Source organism: Trichoderma breve, chromosome 2, assembly GCF_028502605.1.
Source record: "Trichoderma breve strain T069 chromosome 2, whole genome shotgun sequence".
In the NCBI taxonomy this organism is placed as follows: Eukaryota; Fungi; Ascomycota; class Sordariomycetes; order Hypocreales; family Hypocreaceae; genus Trichoderma; species Trichoderma breve.
Genome location: NC_079233.1, coordinates 2,378,534 through 2,395,563, shown reverse-complemented (window position 1 = coordinate 2,395,563; position 17,030 = coordinate 2,378,534). Strand labels below are relative to the sequence as shown.

The 17,030-nt window shown below is 49.0% G+C and overlaps 6 protein-coding genes across 6 annotated transcripts; 4 read left to right on the top strand and 2 right to left on the bottom strand.

Moving 5' to 3' along the window:
- Positions 1-1,017: 1,017 nt before the first annotated feature.
- Positions 1,018-2,994, top strand: T069G_02960 (uncharacterized protein; the record flags this gene model as incomplete). The annotated part of the gene is made up of 1 exon (XM_056170170.1): positions 1,018-2,994. The coding sequence occupies one exon, from the start codon at positions 1,018-1,020 to the stop codon at positions 2,992-2,994; it is 1,977 nt and encodes a 658-aa protein (XP_056031062.1).
- Positions 2,995-4,470: 1,476 nt separating this feature from the next.
- On the top strand, positions 4,471-5,341 carry T069G_02959 (uncharacterized protein; the record flags this gene model as incomplete). The annotated part of the gene is made up of 4 exons (XM_056170169.1): positions 4,471-4,545; positions 4,631-4,764; positions 4,838-4,994; positions 5,090-5,341. 4 exons carry the CDS (start codon positions 4,471-4,473, stop codon positions 5,339-5,341), a joined length of 618 nt encoding a protein of 205 aa, XP_056031061.1.
- Positions 5,342-6,235: 894 nt separating this feature from the next.
- T069G_02958 (glycosyl hydrolases family 16 domain-containing protein) lies at positions 6,236-7,518 on the top strand (the record flags this gene model as incomplete). Its single annotated transcript, XM_056170168.1, has 4 exons — positions 6,236-6,335; positions 6,403-6,713; positions 6,781-7,228; positions 7,307-7,518. 4 exons carry the CDS (start codon positions 6,236-6,238, stop codon positions 7,516-7,518), a joined length of 1,071 nt encoding a protein of 356 aa, XP_056031060.1.
- Positions 7,519-8,110: 592 nt separating this feature from the next.
- T069G_02957 (sec7 domain-containing protein) lies at positions 8,111-12,591 on the bottom strand (the record flags this gene model as incomplete). Its single annotated transcript, XM_056170167.1, has 3 exons — positions 8,111-9,534; positions 9,592-10,089; positions 10,146-12,591. The coding sequence occupies 3 exons, from the start codon at positions 12,589-12,591 to the stop codon at positions 8,111-8,113; spliced, it is 4,368 nt and encodes a 1,455-aa protein (XP_056031059.1).
- Positions 12,592-14,450: 1,859 nt separating this feature from the next.
- T069G_02956 (acetyltransferase (GNAT) domain-containing protein) lies at positions 14,451-15,071 on the top strand (the record flags this gene model as incomplete). Its single annotated transcript, XM_056170166.1, has 1 exon — positions 14,451-15,071. The coding sequence occupies one exon, from the start codon at positions 14,451-14,453 to the stop codon at positions 15,069-15,071; it is 621 nt and encodes a 206-aa protein (XP_056031058.1).
- A 692-nt stretch (positions 15,072-15,763) lies between these two features.
- T069G_02955 (uncharacterized protein) lies at positions 15,764-17,016 on the bottom strand (the record flags this gene model as incomplete). Its single annotated transcript, XM_056170165.1, has 3 exons — positions 15,764-16,311; positions 16,371-16,916; positions 16,977-17,016. The coding sequence occupies 3 exons, from the start codon at positions 17,014-17,016 to the stop codon at positions 15,764-15,766; spliced, it is 1,134 nt and encodes a 377-aa protein (XP_056031057.1).
- Between the last annotated feature and the right edge of the window lie 14 nt (positions 17,017-17,030).

The window sequence follows — 17,030 nt, the reverse complement described above, 5'->3', positions numbered from 1 at the left end:
AGATACTCCCGAAATAAGTAACGAGAGATGCATATTTTGATAGCCAATTTGTTTTACACAGAAATAAAATAGAGAATATATTTCCACTCGTGTTACACATCGTAACTCGTAGTTGTGAATAGCGCACCAAAGAGAACAAACAGCTGTTTAGGATAAAGCCATGCCATGCATTCAGCTCTGAAGATTAATCTAATATCCATAGCAACTCATTGCGCTGTCAGTCATTCGAGACTAATGTATACAAGAATCTCACAATGGAATTGAGACAACACCTAACACTGCCCTAATCAGTTGCAGTTGTTGTTTTGGAAGCCGGTCGACGACGCCAATACCGCAAGATATCAGGGATTCAGGCCAGGTACTTGAGAAGTTAATGAACTGTTCATTTTGACTTCCAGATCACACATTCTCTAGGCCAAAAGGAATTTGGATTTCTGAATTTCCATGCCAACTTGCAGCTCTTTTGATGCACCAGGCTGTGGATCAGCTCTTCCACCTGCGCCAGCTGTCAATCCTACCATCAACATCATTCTACTATCCAGAGCACGAGATTAAATGCAAAGCGCATGTGATTTACCGCTTTTCGAATCACAGCTGCCAAACCTCAATTTTCTGCCTGACAGCCTCAACCACAACTCACCGCTCCCGCTCTTCAATAACAGTCTTCACAGCCAAATCCCATCCCTCAACTTCTTCCTTTCTTTCACCTCAACCACCTTCCAACGTTGCGAAACCCTCTACTCGCTCCGTTCGAGAGACCAAGAGCTCTTTTATTTGGTTCTATAATCTCTTCGTTCCTTTTTTCTTAAACCATTCTACCAACCCATAGGTATCAAGCGGTACCCCCTTCCTCTTTCTTTTTTTTCAATCAGTTCGATCGACCATTCTTAAACAAACATCGTGGTGAAATCAGTCAGATTTAGTCAACTTCCCAAATATCTGCATATTAAGCTTTCGTCAGTCATTATTATCAAGAGCTACGTCGCTCAGCAGCGCTTTTCGATACAGCCTCATATCATGGCCTACCTTGACCAAAAATATCTTCCGTGGTGTATACCTGAAGATGCAAGGAAGCGAGACTATCTCAGCACTCTCCCCTCCGAATTTTTGTCTCAATTCATCCAACTCTTACCCGTCAATACTCTTGGACGCGTGGCTCAGCTTTCTCGATTCTTCTACGGGTTTGCTACTCCAGCTCTCTACCAGAAAGACGCTCTCAACAAGAACCCACGTTCGATACTATGGGCTGCATGGTATACCACTACTACAGAGGATACTGAGAAATCAGTGATTAAAATACTGGATGTTGCCGTGGCATATGGCGGAAATGTGAATCGGTTATTTCGGCTATGCGGATCTGCGATAGCCACGCCTCTCCATTTGGCTGCTGCCTTTGGGAATAGAGTAGCAGCAGAAAAGCTTTTACAACTGGGGGCTGATCCTAATGCCTTGGGGCAGCATCTACTCTACAGTCCATTATTTTCACCCGGCGGGAAGGAGCTCGCATCAAGAATGCCAGCTAGTTCGATAAGTGTTGCTTCTCGATATTCCAAGTGGCGCCCCTTATTTATTCCATTTCTCAAGGAGGATAAAAGTATGATTCGACTTCTGCTTAAACATGGCGCCTCGCCTGTACTTTCTATCCCCATTGAAGATGACATGGAGTCTGAAGTTGACCCAGGCGCCATTAATGTTTTACATATTCTTTCCGCCCGTGAAAGGGAAAAGTTTATCGATGATGTCAGCCTAAGGCTATATTTCAGAAATTATCCTGAGCTTGCCAATGTTCCATTGACGGCAGGATTGACACCAATAGTTTTCTCGCTGGACTGTGGCAACGAAATCGTTTTCAAAGACATCATGGCCAATGGCGGCAACATTGAAGGTTTGGACCAGACGGGAAGAACTCCGTTGATGCAAGCTATCAAGCATTACTGCAACAATAAGGATGAGGACATACGACAGAGGTATATGAAAATTATCAAGTATATGATCGGGACTTACAACGCCAAAGTTGGCAATCTTGATGACATTGGCGTGATGGAGACACCCTTGATCTGTGCCATCAAGGCTATTCCCACGCCTCTCCCCGTGGATTGGAAACATATAGCCCAAGGCGTCAATGATATTATCAACCTTCTTGTTGGCCATGGAGCTGATATCAACGAGATATCAAACGCGGGATTCACCTTACTCCATGCTCTTTGCGACATCATATGCAACACTAAGCACACTGGTCCGCTCATAGATCTCTTTGAGAAGCTCGTTAAAGCTGGCGCTAACCCCAACATTCCTTCTGATAATTCTCAATCTGTTTTGGGAGTCTGCATCATCAAGCACGGTCGCCAGCCCATCAAATTCTTCAATCGTCTCCGCAAAGTACGTGCGTCACTCGTGGCCCAGGAGGTCGACACCGTATTCGTGCAGTGGGCAGCGTCTCACAGCTTTCGCAAATCCTTCAAGATGTCACCATATAGGAAACATATTAGTCAATCTGCTATTGATGCTGCCTATGAGATCGCCTTCGCCCCAGATGATGAGCTTTTTGGAGTGTTGGAGGAGTATTTCCCAAAAACCACCATTGCAGAAAGAGTGGCTTCCGAGGCTCTCCTTACTTTGGAAAATTACTCCAAGCCGTTCGATTTCGCTCTGCGATTGGAGTGTTTCGACGGCGGCTACATCCATATCAACGGAAACAGCTTGTTGCATTCAATTGTGGACAGGTTAGAGAAATATCCGAAGTACAAGGACATCGATGCCAGAACCGATGCTTATAACGTGCTTCTCCGAGGCGCCAATCTCGAACATGAGGATTCCCAGGGCAAAACGCCGTTGCGGAAGATTTTAGATCTTCGAAGCAAAAGAAACTGTACCATTCTGAGGCTCTTTCTGAGCGACGTGAAAGCTGACTGGGAGGAGGCCGTGCAACAGTGTGGCCGTAGGGAGTTAACAGCGAAGGAGTGGGAGAAAATTCTTGACGACGCTCTTAAATAGATCATTCCGTAAGAGGAGATATTGGGGCGGGTTGAAATGCTTGGGTCTGCTTCAACAATGATGGTTTGAAGCAATTTACAAACCGATATTCATGATGGGAATGTTCGACGGGAATCTGCATTGGGGGTCTTTTCGCATCAAGAGTCTACATTTACATTAAAAGTTTACGCATCGTTGCTAGGGCTCGTCTATCAATTACATTTTACAAATTCGCAGATGGCAGACCCTTCGACCCTTGCCTTGGAAGTGATTGCTCAGCGCGCTGCGTTTCAAACTTGGACGCAGTTAGCAATAGCAGTGTATGAGGAACAAGCGACAATCAGCAGATATTAGAAAAACCAAGTGCCCATAAACAAAAGATACATATACTTGATCCGAATCTTGTTACGCCATTAAAACTCGATGTGGTCTGTGGTATTGCCTAACTCCTCCTTTGTTGATGAGAAGGAAAAATCTAGTCAGAGACTTATATGAGCTGGATTGCCGTTGACCTATTAATCCTGGTCAAGCCTCGCGACGGAGCCTCTTGGCCCAAAGTGTAGACCGAAATATGCATATTCTAGTTTCCCATGGTGCCCGCTCCGAAGATCGGCTGTTTCTTTCTTTCATCTCTTTCTCTTTATATATCTTCATAACTCATTTTTACAATTCCATTAGCTTAGCTCACAGCGTTTCTCTATCTCATCATACATCTTTTTTGCGTCTATAGTCATGCTGCATCTCCCATCTCTGTCACATGTCTCGTAGGAAGCACCTCCTTCATTTAGAGATCTCGGGGTTTAAAAAGACCCTTATTTGTACGCTTCATTTGTGGCTCCGGCCTGTCCCCGCTGCAGATCCCGACCTAGAGAGGGGAAACTTAGGAAGCTGAAGAAGACGCAAAAAAATCACCAACCTTCCTGAAGAGGAAATGCTGAAGCGACGCTGTGGAGATGCCTCGATTAACACGTGTGGCGGCATTGGCTGTGATTGGGATTAGCCTGATATGGCTTTCTTTGTTGGTGGTTTAAAGCCGAAGAATTGGATCTTAGTCGAAGGGCATTGCTCGGCAATGTCGAATATAGTATACTCTGCGTCTTTGGCGATACTACGTCTCTTATCTATCTGGCTGTCGGATACGGCGGGTGATTAGCATCTAGTCATGGCAGCAGATATATTGCATGCGGCTTATTCTTGGTGAGTCGCACACGCTGAGACATATTATGTGATGGGGGCATGATGGCGCCGAAACAAGCCTACGGACTTGGTATGCATTAGTAGGCGGCAGAAGGACGAGTAAGGAAGCAGGTAAGAAGTTGAGTAGACTATAAAACTGCCCTTGTTGCCCTCAGAATTCACTCTCGAGGTTGAGACTTCCTGCTGCATCATAGCGTTGTGAACTGCAGAAGCGACAGACAAAGAGATATACGAAGGCATCTCTAAACGCTTCACCCTTCAAAGACTTTATACCAAATTATACTATATAAAGTAGTCATCATGAAGCTGTCCATCTCTGTCGCTCTTACTTCGGCCATCGCGGTTCTCGCCGCCCCGGCTCCTATGCCTACGCCGGTATGTAGCATCGATGCAACATGACATATATTGTATCCCAACTCTATATATCAGACTACATAGCTAATGCTTCAGCTCATTACAGCCCGGTATCCCTACCGAAAGCAGCGCCAGAACCCAACTCGCCGGTCTAACTGTTGCCGTTGCGGGCTCTGGAACTGGTTACTCCCGCGACCTGTTTCCCACTTGGGATGCCATCTCTGGCAACTGCAATGCTCGGTATGTTAACATTCTAGGACCTTCAAGCTTCGGAAGTACAACGCAAAAACTAACAAAGTGGATGTACAAATAGCGAATACGTGTTGAAGCGAGACGGCGAAGGTGTCCAAGTCAACAATGCTTGTGAATCTCAGTCCGGCACCTGGATCAGCCCTTATGACAATGCCAGTTTCACAAATGCATCCAGCTTGGATATTGACCACATGGTGCCTCTGAAGAATGCCTGGATCGTGAGTTTTCTCCTTCTTCTCTACTCATATCCGATGCCTATCTTCTACCATACTATATCATGCCACATCACTAACATGGACAAATCTCTCGCCAGTCCGGTGCCGCAAGCTGGACCACAGCCCAACGCGAAGCCCTCGCCAACGACGTCTCCCGTCCCCAACTCTGGGCCGTCTCCGCAAGTTCAAACCGCTCCAAGGGTGACCGCAGCCCGGACCAGTGGAAGCCTCCTCTGACCAGCTTCTACTGCACCTACGCCAAGTCGTGGATCGATGTCAAGAGCTTCTATAAGCTGACAATCACCAGTGCCGAGAAGACGGCTCTGAGCAGCATGTTAGATACTTGCTAGATTGATAATGGCAAATAATTCTCTCATATCTCGATTATGTTCGTTCTCCTTTCGTCTGGGAGCCTTTCTCGCTTGTGTTGCCCTGTTGTTGTGCTTTGTGCCTCCGTGTACGGATGCCCGCAGAGGAAATTATCGCGACATCTCCCTTTCTTCCACATGTCCAAAGTGAGGCTATATCGCCCTCTTTTGAGCAACAGCGCATCTCTACGGTTGGCCATCAGTTGTGGGAGGACAGTGCATCGCGTGAAAGCCTTCCGTTTGTTCCGCAGCCGAGAATCAATGACCGTCAAAGGTTACAGCTGCATCGTTCAAGGGGAGTCCGGCGTTTGTTTGATGTCACCTGTCAGACATGTCCGAAACAGCATATTGTATTACAGCCTCAAATATACCAGGGCGATTTTGTTAAAAGTTGTGATATTTATGCATATAACAAAAACACATCATCGAATTATCAGTGTCATTCAACCCATTCAATCATGCTCTTAGTGACACCGCCTCCTCCCGTACATTACCACAATACCACTATCAGCCCAACCCAGTAGCCAGACATTTCCCTGTCTCATATCTAGAGCCAGAATCCGGTCCTTTTTTCCCTCCTACTCTCATCCCATGTTGTCAGTTGTGCTTCATCTCACCAGACATGCTGTGCAATGTGAATTAACTGCTACACCTTAATACTACCGAGAAGCTTGTCCAAAAGGAAGGAGCTTGCAGTAATGAGTGCGAGCAGTCACTCCACATCTAATTCTCCTTAGGTATATATAAACATAAACAGAGCTCATTCTCTTCTCGCGATCGAGTTGTAAATTTTCTTCCTATGTTATCGCCAATTACGTTCAGTACCGTCTCTCATATGCCTTCTAAGCAGTAATACGACAATTCTGACTTTTCAACATGTTCTACTGGCTCCTCTTCCTATCCATTTATCTAGCTATTCCCGTGCTAGCCAGTCTAAAGGATCTATCTCACTGCGATCCCCTCAAGAAAGATGCTCGTAAATCGCTTCTCTCCATTACCTCACACTAAGACTACAACAAGAGCAAGCTAAAACAAAGTTACAGATTGCCCTCCTGATCCTGCCGTCGCCAGCAAAACCTCCTTTGACTTTACAAAAGCCACCTGGGATGACCAATTCACTTCCTTCTGGACTGTCGACGCCTCTACATCGCAAGACAAACGCCAGCTTACTTTCAACACCACCGATAGCAAAGGAGCTGCCTTTAACATCTGGCAAGACAGCCAAGCACCTACCTTGACCAGCAATAAATACATGCTCTTTGGCAAAGTCAGCGTCGAAGTCCAAGCCGCCAAAGGCCCCGGCATCATTACCGCCATTGTCCTCAAGTCTGACTCAGGAGACGAGATTGATTGGGTGAGTCCCTCTCCGCCATTTTCCCACGTAGCAATCAAGATCAGACTACCAACTCCGAGAATAACAGGAACTCCTTGGGGCCTTCGAAAACCAAGCCCAAACAAATTACTTCTATGATGGCCAGCCTCTCTTCAACACGTACAACACAACGTATCACCTCGACGCCTCTTCCTTCGCCTCGACACAGAAGTACAGCATCGAATGGACCCCCACGAATCTCAGCTTCTCAATTAACAACATCGTTCGCAAGTCGTGGCACGTTGGTGACATCCCGGCCTACAAGTGGCCTCAAACCCCCATGCAAGTCAAGCTCGGCATCTGGACCGTTAGCAATAGCAGCGATCCAGGCACAGTCGCCTGGGCCGGTGGTCTGCCCAACTGGACCGGCCACGACGCCGACAAGAACCCGTACAGTGCCTACTTCAAGACGGTCGAGCTAGAAGACTATACCGGCGGATGCAACGAGACTGCCAAGGGCGCCAACATCGAGTATCTGTATGACGAACGCACAACAGGTTGGCAGGACATTGAGATCAAGGGATGCGTCAAACGATCAACTCCCGGCGCCTTTCCTCCCCCCATTGCTTCGCCAGGTACCTCCCAACCCACACAGACTAGCGATGGTGATAAATCTCACCCATCCTCTTCTGCTACTACTGAGGAACAGCCATCGCAAACGGGAGAGCAAAACCCAGACTCGTCTGAAGACAGTAGCAATGAGAGTGACAATGCGGCGCTGCCCAGTGGAAGACCATCTTCGACACTCGGTGCGGTGCTCTTCCTCCTTTGGCTTCTCGCTGCGTGAGCAAGGAGAAAAGGAGGGAAGAGAGGGTTTGAAAATTGAATGCACTGCAACAGGTTTGGATCTTCTTCGGATGTCATGATGGTAGGGGTTTATACACTGGTAATAATAATATCCTACTTGTTCTGCTTCTTCCACTTCACATCTACTGCATGCAGGTACACAGACTTTCTTGGATGCAAATAAATGACCGCTGTGATGCAGTTGTCATTGTTCTGTTATTTTCATAAACAAATGCTCGCTTATGCTTCCAACATTCCAAACGCTTTCTCAACAGCTACTTAAAATACTAACACAATCAAGCGAAATGCAACTAGTAGTACAGTATATATCCCCCCATCTCTTCCCAGTATTAATTGACGAGACTGCTATGAGTAGAAGATAAGTTCCAAAAGTAGGAGGTATCAAAAAGGGCGGCGGCGGCCACAGTAATAAGAAAACAGCAACAGAATAGAAATGAGAAGGAAGAATTAGAATAGAAGCTCCAGCTCCAATGCAGCTCGCAGTATCTTGCTCTCCCCTTGTTATCCAGCCCAGGCACAATACGCAGACAAAGCAGGCAATTAAGTTAAATCATCTATGATGAAAACAGTAGTCAAGGTCGCAGTGTCTCATCACCATCTTCGTCGCTGACGTCCATATCGCCGTCACTAAGTTCACCTCTGGCCGCTCGTCGAGCCAAGTCCCGCTCTTTATAAATCTCCCGCCTCCTGCTCTCCGATTGCTGCAGACTATCCACATAGGTTCTGAACTTGACAATCTCCCTAAGCAAGTATGCGCTCTTGCGTTCCCAGTTCGCCATGGCCTTGTTCGCGTTGTTGCCTCTGGGAGTGAAGGCAAGGAGCATAGGGCTGCGAAGTTGGTTGTGGTTTTGTAAATCTTCTTCGATGCTCTTGACATATGTTGAGAGTGTCTCTAGCTGCTCCGGTTCCGGTAAGTTGCTCGGCCGCATGCTCTGTGTTGGTGGCGCCCACTCGGAAATGGTGATACGATCCCCCGGTAGTTTTCCTCGTCCACTAGTGAAGGCTCCAGAACCATGGTCCATGCTGGAAGAAGGCAGGTTGACACTCTGAACGCTGTTTTGCCGACCATGGGTAGCTCGGCTACCAGGGCGTGAGTTCCGGCCGCCGCTCATGATGGAAGCATTGTCATTGATGGCATTAACGAGCGAGTTGTTGACAACACTGTCACTCCATCCGTATTCGATGTTGCTTATGCCACCGATGAGCGGATGCGTGCTCAGCCGCGCGCTCCAGTAATTGGCCGTATTCACAAATTCCTTTATAATCTCAGGAGTTCCGACCTGGAATAGATGAACAGCTCCCGTGGGCAAGCTTAGTGCCCACACGTACGGCCTTGACCGCGAATAGCCGGGAGATGGGAGTGCTGACGCGAGGGTCAGTCGCAAGTTAAACGTGCCCAGGTTTACAGCATTGTCCTGCCAGTTACCACCTCCCACAGGAGCGTTGACTTTTTCAGCATTCCTTGTGCGGCTCTTTTGCCGCGTTGACTTGGGTGCATTGAACGAGAAGATGCTCATCTGACCCCTTTGGATGACGGCAAAGACTTCGGTCCATTTCCGGTCATTTGCCCTCTTGCCAACGCCATCCAAATGATGCTTGTGCATGACTCTGCCTTCTTTAATCCAGGGAGGGCCGGCCAATTCTAGGGATTCGTCGTCCAGCAGTTGAGTGGCAGGTACTTCGGCGCTCATGATGGACATGCCATCATTGCCGTGCGCATCGTCGTCACGGACAATGGCCTGGCTGAGAGCATTTGCAAACCCAATAGATTGCTGATAATCACCTCGGGGCATGGCCGAGCCAAACGAATCCTGAGACATGGAGCCTTGGGTTCTCCCCAGCGAGTAGCGGCTCCAGGTCGCCGATGACATGGCTGGGCTCCAGAGAGAATTTGAGTCGTCGAAGCTGGTTCGGCTAGAGTTGAATCCATTACGTCCAAGTCCAGGCCGTGATCGGCTCTTGGAGGCCCATCGCGAGCCTCCGTTACGGCTGTTATCTGCAACCCGGCCTCGCGTCGACATTTGGCTTTCCGATGGCGCCTTGCTGAGAACACTAGGGCTCCTCTTGAGCATTCCCATGACGGACAGACTGCTTTGTGATGGCATGGTGTTGAGATGCCTCTCTGGCTCCGCACCAAACAATGGCAGTTTATCATCTCGAATCGAGTTATAAATGCTCTTCAAAACTATCTCAATTTGCTCCTCCCAAGCTTTCATTGGACCATAGAAGGACGTCTTAACAAGCGGTCCACACTCGTCGTGGGCATCTCCCAGCTGCGTATCGGTGCGAGGGGGAGGTCTGAATGAATTCCGGAAAGTTTTCCGCTCCTGCGGCTCAGCTGCTGGCCGCGCTCCCTCATGGAGCACGGAGCCCTTGTCGGGCAGAATACTGGGGCGCTCAAAGGCATCAGGGACAGATTCTTCAACAGCTTGGGTAATTGTTGTCAGAGTATTCTTCACGAATTGGCTGCGAGTCATCTTTTGCTCAATATCAGCAAGATGCAGATCAGTATTGAGAAGCATAATAGAGTAGCAAATAGTGTGGATGACGTCTGGACAATGTTAGCATGACTCAACAATAGGTCAGTTGAGCAAGAGAACTACTCACCAGTCGCTTTAAAGCCGTGGTTCGGATTGCAATCACACCATCGCTTGGAAAAGGCCACCAAGATGCGATCGACTTGCTGTGTCTCACCGCGCAGTATCAAACGGCCACACACTTTACGTAGCGCATTGAGAATGCTCAGGTCTGTGAAGTCATACAGCTCAATATACGCCTGCAGAGTCCGCTGGCGAATAGGGCCTTCTTCGCCCATCCAAGAAGCAGCCTTCTCCTTGGGGATGAAGTCTTCAACTCCATCAAATATCTTTTGCGCCTTCTGTCGATCATCTTCGGTAGGCTCGCCAATAACGAATTCGGGTTCATCCAAGCGACTCTTGAGCATATCAAGCGTTCCCATTCCTCTGGCACTTGACTCGCTCGATCTTTCGACGCGGACGCTAGGCGGTGCACTGGGTGCGGTTTTATAGTCACCGTCATCAGTCGATGCCGAGGCAAAGGAAGTCGACCGGCGATCAGTCGGTATTGTGACCTTAGGACGAACAGGTGCGTCATTTGATTTTTCTTGTTCCGCAATATACGGCGATTTCTTGGCGCGAATGGTGCCCGTAGAGTCCCTGTTCTTGTATGTAGATATTCCATCATTCTCCTTATCATCTGCTGAATATGTAGCCCGCTGTCGAACGGGAGAGTCCTCGTTATCACTGCCACCGTCAAGATCCAAGAAAGAATTGTTCCTGTGTTCAAGTCCATTCTGAGGGCGTTTGGGACCATCAGAGGATGACTGATCTCGGTCAGAATCAGAATGGACCGCTCTTATCTTTGCATTGGGGCTTGGTTCATAGTCAGGTGAGAAGTCTCGCTGGAAATCTGCTCGGTCGTCATCATCGTCATCGTCAACTCCTCTGGCAGCTTTGTTGGTAATATCGCCAAGAGGATGCGCTGTGCTCTCTCGCAGGTATGGATTCATGATTTGCCTTAGGCTACTAGCAGGACTTGCTGGGGGTCGGTCGAAATCGGCATGAAGGTTAGCATCGAAGGAGGGAAGCGGAGGCACTTCACCCGGCAGTGGCGGCGCCTCATCAACAACTGACTTCTTCCGGCGACGGAAGAAGGACGATGGCTTCTTCTGTAATACAGGGGTAGATTGCTGCTGCTGCGGCGGCGGCGGCTGCGGCAAAGTCTCTTTCTGGATAGGGGCGGCCGCGTTGCTCACTTGGCCGATGAAGCGTGGAGTCGGAGCATCCGCAACGACGGGTGCTGTATTCTTAACGGAGCCGAAAACACGCCTGAAGAAACCTGGCTTCTCTTTTGGCTGGGAAAGTCCTCCAGCAGTCTGAGAGGCAGCAAGCTGATCCGTTTTAGACTTGCCATAGCTAACGCTAGGTGCCGGGGCGGCATCGAAGTCGCTTAATGCCATGGCAGGTGCTACCAATTGCTGGTTTACCGGCCGTTTGGTGCGTCCCGAAGAGCTTTTGACGGAACGAGTCGGGCTACGGTTGCGTTCCAGGCCCGGAAAATCAGATGGGTCGGGTGGTGGGCGAGGAAGAGCCAAGCTGGACGATACACGTCGTGGTCCCCCAGGGATTGTGGGCGTTGGTGCGGAACCGTAGTCGTCAGATACAGAGTTGTTCGGGAAGTCGAGGTGGAACGGGGACATCAATGACGCATTGAGCTGCGTTTGCATCTGCGGCGGCCCGAGATCAAAGCTCGCCGAGCGCCTGAAGCCGCTACGGGCCCAGCTGGGAGGCCCAGCAATGTTCTGAGGGTAACCTGCGTCGATACTGGCGCTGCTGGTGCTGTCCTTTGTGCCGGCTCGGGGTCGAGAGCGTTGCGTGGGATCTCCTGGGCCGTTAACCCTGGGATAGGGCGCCTGGAAGGTCGAACTGCTGTTGCTCCTTGGTCGAGGAGGACTCCGGCTCCGTGGTCTGGGTAGCTGGACCGAGGTTCGGTTCGAGTCGTCTTCGTAATCGGAGCTGTACGAGTACTTGTGCCTCGATGGTGGTGGGAATCCGCGGGAAAAGGTGTTGGTGTCGTGGGCCCAGGGCCGCGGGTCGTCGTATGTCAGCGCCGTGCCGCCAAACAAGCCGCCTGTGGATGTGGATGTGGTGTGTCCCAATGAGAACTGGTCGAGGGACAGGAGCATGTTATTCACAAGCGAGTCCCGGGTGACGTTGCGGGGGGACAGCGAGAGGTCGTGAGAGTCCCGGACTCTACCTCTGCCTCTAGACGCGTGTTGGTCGGCCATGTCGGGTTCGATTGGCGTCGGGTCATCTAAAAACGAAGCATTGACGTTGCGGGTCACAGTCAGCTTCGGGGACGTGCTCAGCGAGTGCAACTCTGGCCTTTGGGCGTTTGGATCCGTGGAAATGAGTGGCTTGGCCAGAGGGCTAGTGGTGGTTGAGTGCGGAACCTCGTTCCTAGGCCGCGACGCAAGGGACGTGACGAGGCTCAATTTGGGCGCAAGAGCCTTGTGCCTTTGGTTTGACTGCATTGTGGGGGCATTTGCACGCCGGTTGATTTGATGGCGCTGGATCTGCTCCGCCCCCGTCAGTTTGGGGTGGGCAGGGGGCACAATCGCGAGGCCGGCCAGGGGTTTGGTGATAGAATGGTCGCACAACCGATCCGAGCGAGCGATTCGAAGCCGATCACGACAGGCTCAGGCTCGCGGGCTCGTACGGTACGAAGGATGGAGAGGAGGGAGAAGAGGGCTGCGGATCGTGTTTCATCGTGGGAGGGCTAATTACCTAGTACTAGCAGTAGCACCGCTTATCCTCCGCAGCTAGGGCATGTAGGAGCATGTACGTCAAGACGTGCAGTAAATGAGGGAGAGAAAAAAAGGTATGGACGAGCAAGGGGTTCAAGTGTCATGAACAGAGGGGCCGCTCTGCAGCAGCGTTCCGCGTCCACTAAAACTGCTGTCGAAGTGGGCTTGCTCCCTTCAGTAAACTCATCACATGAAACGCTATACTGTGTAGGTACTTGTACATGGTCGGGGTGCAGTTGGTTGTTAGCACGTGTCTCGGTCTGCAGCAAACCCCCAGAGTTGCAGGCAAGGGGATTGATTTGATTTCGAGGGCATCAGAGACAGCCGTAGTGTTTCTACTGGGCCAATTGCTATACGTCGATAAGGTGCAAGTGCCGTGCCTTACTGCCTTGTATTTGCTTGCATGTATTACCTATCAAACCGTCGCACTAGCAAAGCCCTCAGTCTTTGGCGAAACATGAAGCCAGCCTCATCAAAGCGGGTAGAATCCATCATCACAAGCTCGCCCGGTTTTTTTCCCCTAGCTTGGTAGTACGAGCACTTAGGAGGAAAGCCACAAAAAAGAATCGCCTAGCCGTGACAGATGCGAAAGCGGAAAATATCCTACAGCCACCGGCGGCAAGAATCTTTAATTGCTGGCTGCGGTGGTGCCTCATTTCCTCCAGACCTCATTGGCTGACCCCTTTTTTTCCACTCTTTGACTTAGTACTAAAGTGATGTAGGGAAGCGAAGCGCCTGCAAGGGTCAATTAAAGATCGCACGATTCGTACAAAGTATTTGTACAAAGAAGTTGCAAGCGCGGGACAATTTGCCACTGCTGCAGTGCAACACAACACCATCGTCAGCGAACCGGCTTACCCTGGAAAAATAAAATATGGATGCATTCTGCCAATTATGTACAGACACTCATTGGACAATGATACAGTTTGCTTTTTGTCACAGGTTAATTGCACTCTGATATTTTCCCCTCTTGCTTCTTCTTAAACACTGCCATGCACAAAGCAGGCACATCTCAGCCGTGTCCAGCTAATATTCGTACAAGCCGCTCACTCACCTTTTTTATGGGCCAATTCCAAACTATCGAAGCCGAGATAAGGCTAGCTAGACAAGGGAGCCATATGGCAATTAAAAGGAATTGGATCCCTGATGCTAGTCATCTCATACAAGCACGCCCCGTACGGGTACGATCCATAGGTATATTCTAGAAGCCAAACAAAGTGCTCCTCTTTTCACATATCCTCGGCACGATCCCATCATGTGCTATGATATCGACTACCCGGTAGTAGATGTGATATTCTCATACAAATACAACTCATTCACTTATAAAGAACTGATAAAGTTATCTGCAACGATATACCGGATATAGCGCCTAACTTTGTTCAAGCCATTGCTCACTCAGCAAATTTACCAGGCTTAAGAGGAGGTCTGTACTTAATCTTAAATGTGACAATTCTACGTCAGCTGGTGGCGATCACAAAGTATAATATAGTATATCAGAACATTTCATTTCGGCTTCTTGAGCAGCATCCTATCATGATAAACGTTCCTCAGTAAATCCAAATTATCATCGGCTGAGATTTCGAAGCATGTCTCAAGAAACTTTGCACTTGGCGCCCAATCTCTATACCAAGAGACTGACTCTAACCCTCATCGATTTCGACAAAAAGGACGATGAGGAAGCCTTCATAGAATTACTGGCAACCATGGTCGGAGAATACATGAAAATCTCCGCTCAAGAAGCAAGAAAAAATGCAGTGGAATCCATCGAATTCTACCGCTCATACGGCCGGATCCAACCAAAACTTCTCGGCGGTCAAAGGATTGATAAATCTGCTATTTGGCTCATACGACTCGGAGCAAATTCACCCCACGGCCAGTGTGTTGGTACTACCTACGTGGTTCAAAGAAGCCTCATGCCTGACCAAAACTGGATCCTATTGCCCGACTACCGGGGTATGGGCTACGCTACCGAGGCTTCCAACGCAGTTTTGCGATACTTTTGCGACGGGCTGGGGCTCCGGGATATGATGGCCGTCATAGCTCCGGGTAACCTGAAGAGTCCCGCCGTAGCCAAGAGACTAGGATATGTGCCTGTCGAAGGTGGCATGCAGTACGAGGATGGGGTGACTCTTCCTGTATTTGCACTCCCTACAGCCATGCCACTTCCCAAGGATTTGGTATTTCGGCGGTTTGACCGTTTGGAATAGTATCTGCGACTTATGTCAGAAAAAGGGAGAATGTGTGTAAGCCGTCAAAGTGAATGAAACTGCTCTGCGCTATACGTCTCCATACATGAAGAAGATTGAACTGGTTTGAAGCTTGAGAAGATGGATGAATCGCATACCTAGTTTCTAGATGAAATTACTAAAAGAAAACAAGATTGAATATACAGATTTGAATTGATAATCGTATTTTATGCGTTATCAGATCTTAGAACTCATCGATGTAGGCTCTGAGCGTGGAGACTGGATGACGGCCCACTCAATCTTGTGGGCTAGGCTTCATATAGCCAAATTCGTCTAGTCCCAACATCAGCAAATGGGCGGATGGTTTAGTGGTATAATTTTCCCTTAGCATCATCTGACCAACGAGTCGGATAACCGCATGGGAAAGGTCCGGGGTTCGATTCCCCGTTCGTCCATAGTTGTATCTTTTTGTCGTTTTTGTGGTTTTTTTTGTTGACTTTGATAACTATATAAACAACTCCACTCTCACTCATCTCACCCATTCACTCCATTAACTCATATGCTGCTGTTCAGACGCATACAAAACTCATTCATTCATCATAAATTCGTTCAATCATCCACTCAAAAGTTATAAAACCCAAAAACATTTTGAACATCTTGCATCAGATACGCCCAACCATCCTTATCCCAGAGAAGCAACTTTTCATTCCATATCAAATAATACCAGCAATCACAGCCATTACTCCTCCATAAACACCTGCACAAAGGGCCCAATCCAACGTGCTTCGATCTTCTGCTAGTGAATTTAACAACCCGGATTGGAACAACGCGACGGCTCCTCCAAGACCCACTAGAAAGACGACAGTCATACGGCCGATGAATCCTGGGATCACAGAGAAGCAAACAATAGGAGCGAGCACAATCATCGCCATGGCCAAAACGAGGCGTTTAAGGGAAGATACTTGTGCGATGTTTTGATAAATCGAGCTGCCAGCATTAGAGATTTGACTGCTAGGCGGTGGAGGAAACCCAACGACGCTGGATGACCGAGGCATGGGACTGAGAGGATCATCATGTGGGTTGCCATTCGAGCGCCGCCTGCGCCGCCCTAGATTAATGAGATCATCGGCGGCTTCGAGAAACTGGCACTCGTCCTCTACAAGAGGGTTGATAGTGTTGAGGTACGATCTATAGTTCACAACGTCCTGAATGCTCGGTTCAGCCATGTTGTAAGTTGCGCTGAACGAAGTGATGACTTGATCTGGTTTTTTTCTTATTAGACATAACTTCTATTTACTCATGTGAGATGGGGATACTCACTATACTGGTACAGCTTATGCGCAATGTGGCTTATGATTTCTTTCTTCTTCCATGTTGCGTCAGTTGGGCTCATGTTCTCTTTTCGACGAGATGCTGGAAATATCCCCCCTGGAAATTTTCTCTTTTGCGTGTCTGCCGCGTCAAGGTTATGCAGCTGCTCTTCTAATTCTATGAGCTCATCCTGCATATGCAAAAGTAGCCGGTGGTGTAGGGACTCAAACCGTCGGTAGATGGGTGCAAGCCTTGGTCCTGACAAGTTTCCTGACAGCTTGGCCGCGAGGAGTTCGTAGCCGCTGAGAGGCAGCCCACTGAGTTGATAATTTGGCGGTGGCATTGGGGGCATCTGTGGAGGGAACGAAGCCTGCATGGGTGATGGAATAAACACCGGCGGGGGATCAGGGACGACAAATGGTCTTTCTGGAGAGCCAAATCCGTTGGGAAAGTTCCCTGGGATAGTCTGGATTGGCGGGAAGCGAGCGTTGTCATTCCTGAGCGGTCCATTTGGCACTGGGGGCCGCCCATTGAACGGATAGCCGTGAGGCGGCCCTAGTGAACGATGTCAGTAATGGTTTGAGATATTAGGAGGTATACTAAAAGGCAATATACCTCTTGCTGGATCTTCAGGACTCTGCGGTGCATACTCCATAGGGTTCGGCGATC